We start from the raw sequence: 14,876 nt of genomic DNA on the forward strand, positions 1-14,876 counted from the left end.
AAGGTAAGGAGTGTAGTTAGGGTTCAAACGCAGATCTAACTGCCTCCAGACACTTGCTTTTTCCATGAAATGGGGCTGCCTGCCAGGATTTGTCCCCGCAGTGATTTTTCCAAGGTTACAAAAAATGCCTGTGGTCCTAGCCTCGGTGATGATGATGATGTGGGAATGACGGCTGACCTTCCCTTCTTACCCTGTGGTAGACACCGTTTTAAGTGTTTTCATGTATTAACCTGGTTCTCCCGACAGCCTGTGAGGCAGGTGCCATTAATGTCCTGCTTTACAGACAGAGAAAGAGAAGCCGAGAAAACTTAAGTGCTGTATTTTGTCTGTTCTGTGACAGATTTTTTTTTTTTTTTTTTTTTTTTTTACATTGTAGCGTCTTGGCTCTTAGGATGTGTTACAGTTGTTGGCATCTTGCAGTTATAATTGGCAGTGTTTTTCTCCTAAATAAATTAATGATCCACTTTGCACCTGACCGAGCCCCGGATTTAGCACAGTGCTGTCGCTCGCCTAAGGTTGGGCAGTCCTCAGGTGGTGACCTGGGTTTTAAACTTGTGCCTTCTGGTACCTGGGGCTGTTTTCAGCCACTGGGCTGTTCTGTCGTGAAGCTGGGCAGAAACTGGTCAGCCCCCAGAGAAGTATTTGTCAAAGGGGCCAGGGTGTCTGCAGGGTGTCCAGCCCAAGAGTCACAGCAGGATGTCGCGGAACCATCCCAGGGCAGGACTCGGAGAGAGGTGGCCAGCTCCTAGAGCTGCAAGACCCCCTCCCTTCTCACAGCCACCCCCTGCCCTTCCCCTGAGGGGTGAGTGTGCACAGGCCCTGGGGGCCAGGCGAGAGCAGGGCCAAGCCCCTGGCACTGACACCTGTCAAGTCCCCAGCGCCCATTTCTTCTGTCCTCTGAATACTCCCAGCCCCACGGGCCAGAGTCACCCTCCGGGGGTCAGGGGGTTGGTGGTCGTGCTGCTAAAGCTGTCTGAGGTGGTGAGGATGCCAGAATTATTTGGCCTGTTTTCGACACGTTCCTGAAAGGGCCCTAGGATATCTGAAGGATGGAAGGATGGGGCCTTATAATCGAGTTTTTCAAATCTCCTTCGGTTCCATGAAGGAGTGCTTGGCTTTAACTTGGTTTTCTTTTCCTGCTGGAAGGCCCCAGCCCAGAACTATAATGTCTTCCTCTCACCTCTTGAGGTGTCAGGCAGTGCAGAGTGAAATCCCAATTTTTGGTTGCCACAAAGACAGCCAACCCCAGTTGGGGACGGGCCTCCCTTTTGACTGTTTTAGGCTGAGGGTCTCTGGACAAAGAAAGACTCTTCCCCTCAGGCTTGTGACTTGGGGCAAGTTGTTCAATTTCAGTCTGCCTAAGTGAAAATAGCTTTTTTATGTTAGAAATGGAGAAACATGCACAAAAATTACATAAAAGCTTTATCCCAGGTTCCTAGGTTTTCATGGAGAGCTTAAGTCTCTCCTTCCCTGAAATGCCAGCAGGAAGGGGGTGGAGCGTCCACAGTCAGCCAGAGAGTTGGCTTTCCTGATGCATCTGTAATACAAAGCATAGAAAGTGAGGGTATAGCAGTCAGAAGAATTTATCCCAATGATTACAGGGATTTAACTCCCTTTTCACCTCAGCTCTCACAGCCTCCCTGGCTCATAGCCTCAAGGGTTGAGTACGTTGAGGTCTGTAATGAATTGTGTCCTCTGGAGTTATGTAGTACCCAGCCTACAAGCCAGCCCTTCTAGACTCTCTTTCCAGCTTCACAACAGACTCACCTTCTGGATTTATTAATCTCCCTAGGGCTGTTTTCCCACCTGCAAAATCAGGAAAACCGCCTCATCTCTATATTACATAATTCAAAAGAGATTTATAGGGGAGAATGAACATAGTCTGTACTGAGTGGGAGGCCTGGCCTGCAGACGGGTCCCTCTGGGAGAACTAGGTGTGGGGTAAAGGTCAGGTCACTGACTCCCAGTGGGTGGTTAGTCTGCACACAGGCTAGTGTAGGGCTGATTTCTATGGGAAGTCACTGCAACATGAAAAGTTGCAGGAGCAGGAGATTTAAAAGTGTTTAGGTTTTTTTTTTTTTTTTTTTTTTTAATGTTTATTTATTTTCGAGAGAGCTCAAGCAGAGGAGGGGCAGAGAGAGAGGGAGACACAGAATCCAAAGCAGGCTCCAGGTTCTGTGCTGTCAGCTCAGAGCCCGGTGCCGGGCTTGAACCCACAGACTATGAGATCATGACCTGAGCCGAAGCTGGAGGCTTAACGGACTGAGCCACCCAGGCACCCCTGGTAGTCTTTAGTCTTGACATTCAGGGCCTGCAGTATTCTCCAGAAAGTCTTGAAATGGTATGATGGCCTTCATCAGAGTTAGAATGACTTATTACCTATCTGCATTGGGGTGCTGGTAAATATTTGACATCCAGCTCTCTGGGGGGAAAGGCCCGATGTGTAGTGTTTGCCAATCTCCACGGTGTAGATAACCCTCCCCTGGCTGATTTCAGGCTGCAGTGCGGAGCTGGGGAAAGATGTGCATGGCTGGCTCCCGTGAGCTGGTGGAAGCTGCCAGCACACCGACATCTGCACCACTTTCGTGTTCTAGAAAGGGAAGGTGAAAGAGATCCTTGAAACTGTGCCATGTGGATACAGGGTATTTAGAATTCTGAGCTTGTCGGCATGGGGGGGAGGCCTTGGGGACCCTCTGGCCAAAGCGTCCCACTCCACGGGTGGGAAAGCCCAGAGCTCCTACTTTGTCTGCAGCTTTAAGTGGGAGAGTGTCCTGCACGAGCAGGATAGGTAAGGTGGTCTGTAGGAACCCCGGGCTTGAGACTGGCACGAACCTGGCTAGGGAGTGAGCTCCGAGGCTGAGCAAACAGAGAAATGCCAGCACAGGGGAAGCCAGAGGCCCAGTGGCAAGAACACACCCAGCATTGTCCCTGCACAAACGGCATTGTGTCTGCGCGTGACTCATGGTGACTCCAGCGCCAGCCCTGCCCAGCCAGATGACAATGGCCACAGCTCGATAAGACACGGACCCCGTTACTTCAGGGGCCAGGGGGTTTGGGGCAGCGGTGCCTTGGCATTGGGTCTTGAAGGCAGCCCTCTCGAGGGAAAGAATTTCTAAATCGACACTGAGGTCTCCACGGTTTTTTGTGTGTGTGGTAAAATATACAGAAGATGAAATTTCCCATTTGGACTAATTTCAAATGTACAGTCCAGTGGCATGAAGGACGTTCACAATGTTGTGCAGCCGTCACCACCATTTGTCTCTAGAACTTTCTTCGTCTTCCCACACGGAAACCCTGCCCCCGCTTAAGCAATATATATTGGGGTCATTGCCGTCCATTTCTCCAGCCTGTTTGCTCAGGCTGTAGAAGTTGTCTGGACTGTGAGCCTCCTGCCCTCTGGAGGGGTGTGTATGTCCCTGTGTGATCCCTTCTGCCTCTGGTGTGTCTGTTGGCCTGTGACCTCCCCCGACTGTGGCCAGCAACCCCTGACCCAGGTGTGCTCTCCCTTTGGCCAGAGCCCCGGAACCAGAGTTCCTTGAGCTGGAAGGGACATAGAGGCCACCTGGTGCATCTGAGGGCCAGAGAGGGTAGGAGACCGGCCAGAGGCCCCACAGGCCAATGGAGGCTTGCAGAGGCCAGAGCCTCATCTTCTGACGCCAAAACAAGTTTGAGTTTTGTCTTTCCCCTGCTGTAAGATTCTTACTGGTTTCAAGCCCCTGAACTCAGCCTCCACCAAGGACTTTTGAGACCCTCCCCCACTCAGGCCTGCCCTACTTCCTCCCTGGGAGAGCACCGATCCTGCCTTACTAAAACAAAGCCTAGATCTTGTGCTCAAAGTGAGCACCCACGGGGACATCTCACACCTGGGGCAGGTGAGCGCCCTCCCCGCCTCCCGCCAGCCCCACTTTTATCCCCTAGAGACAACACCACACTGACAGGCGGGGGGACAGTGACCCCCAGTAGTCTAGGGCTAGGCTCGAACCAGGACCCTTTCCTTGAACCCTATCGTGTGTGGCACACACCCAAGGGTGCCAGACAAGATGGGGCCAGCACTGAAGAAACAGGAAGCCACGTGCCAGGCTGAGTAGGGCCAGGTGCCCCTCCTGGAGAGGCTGTGGTCTCTGGGGTCACAGAGACTGTCCGACGGGCTTGGTCAGTGCTGAGGAAAACGGTTTCTAGGTCCTCACCTCCTTGGTTTGCCTAAAAACGTCCCTGCGATGAGGGACTGGGTTCTCAGTCTCTCTGCCCCACCCACAGCCATCCTTCTTCTATCTTACCTTCTTCTCCCTCTAGAATCTCACACAGTGTGTTGCTCTGGGAAGTAAATACCTGCGGATGGCTAACAAAGGGAGGGGTCACAATATTGTCAGCACTGTGGAGGAAGTAAGTCACCTCCGTGACCGGGGAACAGTTTGTTTACAAGTCAGGTGACAGCTGGTTGTTTGTTTCCTACAAAATTGAAGGAGAACCTAATTGGGGTATCGGCTGACAGCGTTGATAGTAATTTTCTAGATAGATTTTGCGATTTTTTTTTTTTTTTTTGGCAGATGACTCAGAAGGACTTTGAAGAATAATTGGGCAACATTTCATCGATCTAGCAATGTGAACAAGGTTTCTTAGTGTTCACATATAAAAATGAAAAACAGAACTAGCATTGGTAGAGAATCTAGTTTCATTCCGTTAATAAATAATATTTACCCATGGGTGTATGGACCAGAGGTCCCATCCACCTTCCCAACAAATCTTTATTTTTTATGTTAAATCAGTATTTAGCGGAGCGTTTTGTTTACATTGTTTGACTGGTTTTGTACTAAAACATCATTGTAATGATAACTCAGGCCAAAGTGTTTTAAACACTTTCAGCATTAGGATCAAATTACTGCACAGTATGATCAATATGAGACACAGAAGCACAAAATATGTGATATTAGGATGAAATTCTGAGGGGGGTGGGAGTGGAATGGGAATTCAGAGGAAAATCCCATCTGTTGAAGAAGAACTTGTTCATGCATTGCTTTAAATAATATACAAGGATGATTGTCAAACCAGAGTCTAGGTCCCACTTGATAATGGTAAAGAGGCCTACAGAAGGTTTATTCTTACATGTCAATATTTAGCACGTGCCGGAAAAATACATTATTCACAATCATGTAAACTAATGATGAACACTTTGTGTCAATTTGGAAATGAGAAAGTGGTACCTTAGCCACGCTTAGTGAGACAGTAAGCCATCATGATCGGAAGCTGCCAGACCTTTGGGCTGGATGAACCCGTGTTGGACCCATCTTGGGTCCAACACAGACTAGCCGTGCACTTGGGCAGATGGAGGATTCGGCTCCCTCTGGGGGGACAGTCCCTCGTGTGAAATGGCGGCATTGTTGGGCACGTTGGCGATCCTTCTGCAAGGATATAGGTAAGAGCAGTGTCTCTGGAACCAGACTTGACCTGAGTAACTTGCCCAGGTGGTATAGCCCGAAAGTGGATTCAAATGCCAGCTCCCCCACTGTGTGACCTTGGGCAGGCTTCTTAACCTCTTTGTGTCTCCATCTCCGTCCCTGTACAAGGGACTAAAAATGGTACCTCCCCCAGGGGGCTGTTGAGAGGGAGCTCATAGAACAGAGTTCATAAGCAGCCACCCTGAGAATCAGCTGTCATTAAAGTGCTTGGTTCCAATCTGCTCCCAGGGTGGTGTCTTTATTCACCTGTGCCTTCTCCCAAGCCCCTCAATCCCAGGACTCAGGAGCTCAGAGTCTCATTTATTTTAAGAGCCTTTTCATGCCTGCTGCAGCCGCCCATCCCAAGCCTCCTCCGGGCCCCTGCCCTGCGCAGGAAATGCCTACTGTCTTCAAAGCAACCTGGGACTCTTGCCAGGGACTTGGTCCGCCCACGCAGAGGCTGTTGAGGAAGTGGTGCTAGAAATCCACTCCACAACTTGGGTGGAAGGACGTAAAGTTTTCCATGCCTCTCCTTGAACCCATTCCCTACAGAGTCCAGTCTCGGGCTCATCGCCTAGACCGCAGGGGCTGCCCTCCGGCCACTCCTCTGACTGTCCTTGAATTCTGCTTTCTCTGCACTGAGCACATCGGAAGAGGCAGATGGGATGCCTGGGTCTGGTTGTAGCACAGGCTGCGGGAATATTTGCATTTGTGAGTCTATACTTTGAGGACATCGACCCCACATAAACCTTACCTGTCTTCCAGAAATGACACTTGTCCTGCTTAAGAAACTCAGCCTCCTGATGCCTGTCACTGTCCGTAGCATAACTGCCTAATTCTTAAGTTGCTTTAAAGGAGTTTCCTGATAATCTGCCTGAGGAGGTGGGATATGAGCCAATAGTGTCTCCCTGTTGGTCCTCCCTCCCAGTAGGCATGGTGACCTAGTTACTGAATGAAGACGTCTTTTATTTTATTTAAATTTTTTTAATGTTTATTTATTTTTGAGAGAAAGAGAGACAGAGCATGAGTGGGTGAGGGGTAGAGAGGCTGGGAGACACAGAATCCAAAGCAGGCTCCAGACTCTGAGCTGTCGGCACAGAGCCAGACAGGGGGCTCAAACTCGTGAACTGCAAAATTGTGACTTGAGCCGAAGTCAGACGCTTAACTGGCTGAGCCACCCCGGTGCCCCTATTTTATTTTATTTTTTTGATGTTTGTTTATTTTTGAGAGAGAGAGTGCTAGGAGGGTGGGGCAGAGAGAGAGGGAGGTGGAGGGTCCAAAGCAGGCTCTGTGCTGAGAGCAGAGCCCAGTGCGGGGCTCAAACTCAGGAGCCATGAGATCACGACCTGAGCTGATGTCGGATGCCCAACGGACTGTGACACCCAGGTGCCCTGAATGAAGACATTTAAAAAAAAAAAAAAACAACAACAACCCAGGGGCGCCTGGGTGGCTCAGTCCGTTAAGCATCTGACTTTAGTTCAGGTCATGATGTCACAGTTCATGAGTTTGAGCCCCACGTCGGGCTCTGTGCTGACAGCTCGGAGCCTGGAGCCTGCTTCGGATTCTGTGTCTTCCCCTCTCTCTACCTCTCCCCCACTTGTGCTCTCTCTCTTAAAAATAAATACACATTAAACAAAAATATAAAAACAAAAAAACACCCAGATGTGTCCTGGCCCCAAGTAGCCCCCTTCTTCCTATCAAGTGTGAGGAGGGGGTGGGGGGAAATAGATGGTGAGCAGTGGGTCCTAAGGGGCTTTTATCAGAGTGTCCAGAGATCTAAACCGCTGGCCACCATGGCTGCAGATAATGACCACTGACCATGTGGAGGAGATCTTACTGGAAACAGGTCCTTTAAACATCAGTGAGGTTGGGAAGAATATCTTTTGGACCAGAACCACGCCAGCCCCTGAAAGCCAGTTGGTCACCTGAGTTATCTCTGGGGCCCTCTCCTGAAATAAAGCAGGGGATGTCCCCAGGGGATGTACCCTGATGTCCCCAGAGTAGAGCATTGCCACGCACCCCTGGCCCACACAGCAGGTGTCTGTGCACTGGGGGGTACAGAACAGAAAGCAGCCGCAGATGGTTTGGTGGGGTCCCCGGAGGAGGGTGTCTCATTCTCCTGGCAGCCAGGTTGGCAGTGGCCTGGGTAACACTTCACGGGGATTGGGAAAGGCTTGAGCTGCTCTCGGCTTATTTAGGAAGTATTCATCAAAGACTTACCATGTGCAGTGCCCAGATATCATAATGAAACAGAGTCCTGTCCCTAAGAAACCCCCAATCTCCTGGGGACACAGATGGGATGGAGGTTGTTAGTTTTGCATACATGAGGGCTAACAGGGATGCTGTTGGCACGTAGAAGGGGCATGTAACAATGTCTCTGGGGAGCAGGGAAGGCTCCAGAAGGGTGGAGAGGAATTCTAGGAAAGAGGGACTGAGTTAGGGTGGTCCTGGTGAACACTGGGAAGGCTCATGGCTGTTCTGGAGGGCGGAGGCGGGCAAGGTGGGTGGGGAAGGCCGTAATGGGCAGGCGGTGGTGGGGTATCCCAGGCAGAGGCAGCGGCCTGAGCAAAGGCCCGTGTGTATGAGGGCATATGGTGCATTTGAGGAGCCGCAGAGGACAGCCCCAGGGAGCTGCTGGACCCTAGGTGTCCGTATGTGGGGAGGGATGGGGGTGGTCGGCCTGCGAGGAGCTCCCATTTCAGTCCTGGGGGAGGTGGGGGCAGTGGGGGGGGGTTGAAGCAGAGAGGTAGGTCCTCCATCAGGCAGCTTTGAGAGGCGACTCTAGTGACTGAGCTTGCAGGACTGACCACACCCGGAGACCCTGAGCCAGGTGGCGCCTGAGGATTTGGGGAAGGGGCAGATTTGCGAGGCTTTGGGTGGCAGATATGGGGAGAGACCGTGGGGCTGGGAAGGCCCCTGGCCAGTAACCCTCAGGCTGGCGGGCAGCAGAATGGCCTGGGTGCTTGTTAAAGCTCAGGTGGCTGTCCCCTCGCCCCGCTGTCTGGAGGGCCTGAGAATTCGCATTTCCAGCAGGTTTCCAGGTGGTGGTGGTGCTGCTGCTGCTGCTGCTGCTGCTGCTGCTGCTGCTGCTGCTGGTCGGGGGCCAGCCTCCGAGCAGCAGGCACCGGGCTTCAGGCTCAGGTGACGGAGATTCCTGACGCGGTCATGTGGTTCCAGCGGAAACGTGGGCCGTGAGCTGCTCCTCTGCCTGCTGACTGTGGTCCTGAGCCTTGTTGTCTGTTTCCCTTCCAGGTGGTGCTTCCCTGAGCTTCCTGGTTTTGGTGACAGGCTGCACGTCCGTGGGCAGAATTCCAGAGGCTGAAATCTACAAAATCACTGCCACCGACTTTTACCCTCTCCAGGAGGAGGCCAAGGAGGAGGACCGCCTCACAGCCTTGAGGAAAATCCTCAACTCGGGGTTCTTCTACTTCTCCTGGCCCAATGATGGGTCTAGCTTTGACCTCACCGTCCGAGCACAGAAGCAGGACCATGACAGCTACGAGTGGGGGAGCTCCTTCTTTTGGTGAGGGCCCTGGGTCGTCTTCTGTCCCCCCTTCCCCCCTGGGTCACATGGATGGTGGGCTCTGATCGAAACCTGTGTCCTTGTTCTCTGCTTTACATCGTCCCCAGGATCCTGGGGTACCTCTGCGAGCCCAGTCTCAGCGCAGTGAGAAGAACGCTAACACCCTCGTCCCTCCCCCCCTCCCCCCCGGGGTCAGGGAAGGTGTTCAAAGTGGTCTAATGTAGATTTCGGAAAGAAACCCTCTGTAAGTCAAGACCATAAGCCCACATCCATCCTGTGCTTCCTAAGTGCCAGGCTATGGTCAGTGCTCCTGCGGTCCTCTCAGTGATCCTGGTTACCCTCTGGCACACACACATTTACCACCGATGCTTATAAGGTGCTCACATTCCAGGCTGTTTAAGTTCTCTGCTGGTGGGCAGTAACTCAGAATCCTCATAGTAACTTATGAGGTGGGGGGGGGGGGGTCTGTCTGTTATTCCCATTTTACAGATAAGGAGACTGAGGCTTGAACAAGCCAGGCATTCTGGCTCCAGATCCCATACTGTTAATCACCAAGCCAGACCAGTTCCAACAATGGGGAAACTGAGTCCGCCTGCCAAGGTGATGTGCATTCATGTGATAAGACGTGTCCTGAAGCCCAGACAAAGGTGCCTGGATTTCTGTATGTTTAGGGTCATCTGGGTGCTCTTTCACGGACCTAGCTAGGTGTGGATGACTATATAAGTATGTAAATTATTTATGGCCCTTTCTGGGCCTTGGGGATCCTGACCTTGGCAGGTCTGGGGGAGGGGGGCAAGTGATTTACATAGACTGGTGCCAGGCCTAGGTTGTCAATGATGCCGTACCCCTCAGATGGACCAGGAGATGTGTGGGAAGTGAGTCAGAAACCAACGTGATGAAAATCCTGCTGTAGAAATCGCTCCAATGTACCTTATACACTGGGCTGTTCTTAGAATCCCAGTCCTGGCCTTTTGGAGCTCGGCCGGTTTTCCAGCCCTAAGACAGGGTCAGTGAGGCTTATTCACATCCTTTTTTGTGTGTCTGCCTCCCTCCCTTTGCCCAAACACAGAAAGTCGTAAGGATCACTGGATAAACATTTTTCCCTTGGTGCTTCAGACCCTCACCCAGGCCCGACTTGTCTCTGGAGGAGGGGGCTTCACCATCTCCTTCCGTGGGCCCCAGCATTCTCTACCCTCAGATCCTCTTGGGCCTTCTGGTTTTGTTGAGTTTGCGGGGGCAGTAAGGTGCTCAAACGCTAAAACATCTGTGAATCTCCTGATCTTCTTGTTAAAAGGCAGATTCTGATTCAGCGGGTCTGAGCTGGGGCCCAAGACTCAGCGTCTCTAGCAAGGTGATGATGTGGCTCCTGCGCTGTGGTTCGAGGACCAGTCTCTGAGTGACACGTCCAGGAGACGGTGTTTCTGTGAATCACTAATTCCATTTTGCAGGCACCAGCTGGTGCACGTGCCCCTGAGGTCAGCTGAGCTCAGGGATACAAGGGCTGTGGATTACGAGGAGTATTTGTACTAAGGCCGCGGAGCCACTCTCAACGAAGACTTCCAGGCAAGGAGCGGAGTGAGGTGTCGCAGGCTGTAACATGCTTGGCAACATCGAAGGACCGTAGGGGATGCCGGGGGAACGGGGTGGCCCCGGCACCTTTGTGACTGCCCTCATCAGGCCTCCTTCCGCCAGCTCTGTGGCTGGAGACTTGAGGCCCACAGAAAGCGGTGAGTGTGGAGATCCACGAAGCAGAGGCCGAGAGGGGCTTGGGAAGGGAGGACGCCCCACGTGGACGCCAGACTCCATCTTGAGTTGAGAGGGGGCGGCAGCTGTAGAGGGCGCCGGGCTGCCGGGCCTCGCCACCCTCCAGGGCGTGGTGTTTGGGCGGCGCCCACGGAACTGACCACAACTGAGTCAGCCTTGACTGAGTGGTCACGGGCTTGACTGCCTAAACCCACCATTTGGGGTGCTGTGTTCCAGGTCTGGACCCACATCTAGAGTCAGATGGGGTCAACGCTGAATGTGGCTGGTGAACGAGGGAGCGCGTTGGGCAGCATGAAGTGGTTTTTCCTGGCTGGTAATTGACCCCACTGATAACTGCCTCCCAGAACAATGGAAGCCTGGGAGGAAACTCAAAGCACTTTTCCTTCACAGATCTGGGTCTCTCCCTCCGAGGAAAGGAGCCGTCCTCCTACAGAGCGCCAGGCCAGTGTGACTACAAACAGGGATTCAGAGTTGACTGTTTGGCAAAAGCCTCCTTTGCCTGACCTCTGGTGACTGACGGCTGCCATAGCTGTGGGGCCGGAAGACTGGAATGTTCTGGAGGCTTTGCCTTGATACCATATGCAGATTTAATCTGCTACTAAAGCGGGTTCATCGTCTGAATTTTAGAGAGTGATTCAGAGGAAAATGTGTTTTGTAAAGGAGGTCTCGGTGATCGTCATCTTTCAGGCAGACCAGCACTGTGGCTGCGAGAGCTCAGAAGGGGATCCGCGTGGCCACTCCCTGAGGGGGGGGGGGGCGTGTCTCAGCACCCAGGTGCAAGTGTTTGTGCTCACAGTGGGGGAGCCTGGCCTGAGACCTGGGGAGTCCCTGCTGCTGGGAGGAGCCACCGGAGACCAGGAGGAGCACAGCACGCTTTGGAAGAAATGAGAGAAGGCTGCTCTCTTTGAGGAAGGCTCTAGGGCAGGAACAGTGCTGCCTTTTTTTAAACAGATAGGGCATTGTGATCTAGATTTGCTTACTACCCCATGGGAGAGAGTCTTCTGTGAAGGCTCCTGCCTCCCTGGGAGGGTCTGAGAGGCGTCTGAAGGTGCTGCTCTGTGCCCTGAGCACCTGGAATGGAGCTCAGCCGGCGGGGTCGGGGGTCCTGGCACCCCTCCGGGGCCTCATTTCTCGGAGAGGCCGCTTGGGCGGAGTAAGGTCGAGTGGGTGTGGGGAAGCTGAGAGAGAGCAGAAGGCTGTGGCCAGCAGGGGTGTGGCTGTATGCGTGGGGCCTTCACTGGGAGAGGAGATAGGCCTGGGCCTGGCAGGGCAGGCTCCCAGCTGCTCGCTGGTTCTGTGACCTTGGGCAAGTCCTTCACTTCTCCGTGCCTCAGTTTCTTTATCTGTAAGATGGGCTGAACGGTAATAGCTTTCACATAGGGCCTATGGAGGATGAAGTGAGCTAATCCATCCCAAAGCACTTAGAATGGTGCTCAGTGCCCTTGGTAAATGTTGGCTTTTATCCCCCTCATTATCATCATGGACACCAGGGGTCCCCAGAGGCCCAGAACAATCCACGGGTGTAGGGAGGAGGTGCTGGAACTTTCCTTGTTTTATTTTTGTCTCCTTTTTTATTTTGGATTGCTTCCTAGTGCTCTCATTGGGACAGGATAGACCTCATGTGTTACGTATGTAATTTAAGCCAGCATATGTGTATTTAATGATTATTTTTATCATTTATTATTTAAAGGCAAAACCTATGATTAATTTTTTTGACTGATGGGACTTCTGATTTAAAAGTGCGGAGGCCAGGGATCTAAAGGGAGGCTTCTCTGACAGTCCCTGGAAGGTGATGGTTGGCTCGCACTCCTGGCTTGGCTTCCGTTCGCGGATACCGACTTCCGCAGCGGCTCCAGGCCGTCCCCGCTGCTGCTGCTGCTGCTGTGTGGCTCCGCGGCCCGCTGCTTGCGGGGGTGGGGGTCTCGGAAGCATGTGAACCTCCGGACCACGCACCCTGAGCGCCAAGTTCATGGCGGGCACCCGCACCCCATCTGCGGGGGCCCCGCCCCACTTGCTTTGGGCGCAGTGTTTCCGGGAGCGTGTGTGCTGACCCGAGGCTCTGTGGGCTCCGCTTTGCAGGAACCAGATGCTGCACGTGCCCCTGAGGCAGCACCAGGTGAGCTGCTGTGACTGGCTGCTGAAGGTCATCTGCGGGGTGGTGTCCATCCGTACCGTCTACGCCTCACACAAGCAGGCCAAGGCCTGCCTCATTTCCCGCATCAGCTGCGAGCGCGCCGGCGCTCGCTTCCACACCCGCGGCGTGAACGACGACGGCCACGTGTCCAACTTCGTGGAGACAGAGCAGGTCAGTGGCGCCCGGTGGTGCGGCGGGGACGCAGCCGCGCACGTGCGTTTCCATTTGGGGCAGAAGAGGGCCAGGCATGTTTGGAGGTCGTTTCTGGGGATCGTGGCTCCTTCCTCTGGAGAACAGAGTGAGTCACTGGGGCTCTGCCTGCAAGTGTGGCCTCCGGTTTGCCGGGGCGGCTTTCTTGATCCACTTCTGCTCACCCGAGGTACTCGCAGCTAAAAGGAGGCGGGCGTTTTTGCCGTGGTCATAAAGGGTGGCAGGCTGTTTAAGAGGGCAGGTGGTGGATGATCCAACAGGATCTTAAGGCAAAAAGTAGATCAATACGGCGAGGATGAGGGAACAAACAGGTTTTCATTCTAAATCGACCGGAGCACGTCTTAGCACCTGGGAGTTGTGAAATCTGAGCGCTAAGCGGCATTTGCTTTCAGCTTCCTTGAATATAACCATCTGCTTAGTCTCTCATTGATTTTTTTGCCCCTAAATTCTGTTCTCATTTCCAGAGATGCTGTCTCACACTGGTTTTTTCCCCCCTCTCTGGGTGGCAGATCTGTAGGATAATGCCACAAGGTAGACTAACAGAATAAATTGTAAGTAAGGTCAGCCCCCACGAAAGGCACAGGTGCAGTGTGGCTGTGGGTGTCAAGCTGCAAACAGCCTGTGTTTATTTAGTGGTAATATGTCTCTGCAACCCCTCCTTCCTGCAGCTGGGAGAGGTGTTTCCTACCAGGACTTTAGCCCGGGTCATTCACGGATTTGAGCACCTGTTTTCTTTCTTCCCTTCCTTTCCCCTTCCCCTTCCCCTTCATGAAATTTATTGTCACATTGGTTTCCATACAACACCCAGTGCTCATCCCAACAGGGAGCACCTGCTTTCTGTGTGTCAGCAGCCGTCGGCTTGGGCTTCAGGGGAGGAGGTCCTCCTAGAGTCAGGTGCTGAGTGGGAGGACTTTGGAACAGGAGCTAACGATGAGCGCCAAGGGCAGTTTCTTGCCTATGACTTCTGTTCACTCTGCCTGCTCTCCTGGATGCAGATGAGGCCATAAGTAACATCTGGTTAAAAATGTCAGAGAAAACATGGGCCCTAAACGAAGGCCAGTTTCTTTTTTCTCGCTCGTGTGTACACGATGAAAACTACTTCCTTTTGTTCACATGCCCCACCTGCATTCCCGTTACCTGCATTTCCATCCCAATTTTTATCCTTGGGTTATGAGCCTTTGAATCATGCAGTTCATTCAACAAATCTTTATTGTTTATCTCCCGCTATGGGCTGGGTGCAGTGCCGGGAACTGGGGGCAGGCCACTGCCTCTCTCTAAGTAAATAAATAGACTTAAAAAAAAAAAAAGTCAAAATTTATGGCCAAAGAAAATCAGTCATTTAAAAAAAACAAATCGGGGTCTCCTCTGTTGTATCTTACTCATCAGAAAAGCAGCTGTCCTCCCTTTCACCGTCGTTCCTGAAAGATTCGGCATGTTAACACTGAAAATGTAAGTCAGTGGTAGGCGTTTCCTCAGGCTGCTGTAAGAAAGTGCCACGAACAGGGGGCTTAAGAAAACTAGAATTGATTGTCTCACGGTTCTGGAGGCCAAAGGTCCAAAATCCAGGGGCTGGCAAGACTGTGCTCCCTCTGAAAGTTCTAGAGGAGGATCCTTCCTGTCTCTTCCCTCTAGAGGAGGGCCCCGTGGTCGCAGCCCTCCGTCTCTGCCTCACCTCCACGTGCTGTCCTCTTCCGGAATGTCCCTTTGCCCTGTAACAAGGGGACCCAGTCTATCTAGTGTGCTCCATCTTTACTAACCGCATCTGCAGTGACTGCCTTCAACTAAGGTCACATTCCAAGGTGCTGGGATT

General features: G+C 52.6%; 1 protein-coding gene across 5 annotated transcripts in view; it reads left to right on the plus strand.

Moving 5' to 3' along the window:
- The window catches only part of SYNJ2 (synaptojanin 2), a 103,187-nt gene that overhangs the window by 27,634 nt on the left and 60,677 nt on the right, over positions 1-14,876 (plus strand). For 4 of the 5 annotated variants that reach the window (XM_030316684.1, XM_030316685.1, XM_030316689.1 and 1 more), the window contains exons 3-4: positions 8,688-8,958; positions 12,802-13,027. In XM_030316684.1, coding sequence (XP_030172544.1) covers positions 8,688-8,958; positions 12,802-13,027 — 497 coding nt within the window. Of the gene's footprint in view, positions 1-8,687; positions 8,959-11,504; positions 12,512-12,801; positions 13,028-14,876 lie in introns of those variants that run through there. The other variant, XM_030316688.1, reaches the window with a different exon arrangement.

Source organism: Lynx canadensis, chromosome B2 (assembly GCF_007474595.2).
Source record: "Lynx canadensis isolate LIC74 chromosome B2, mLynCan4.pri.v2, whole genome shotgun sequence".
NCBI lineage: Eukaryota > Metazoa > Chordata > Mammalia > Carnivora > Felidae > Lynx > Lynx canadensis.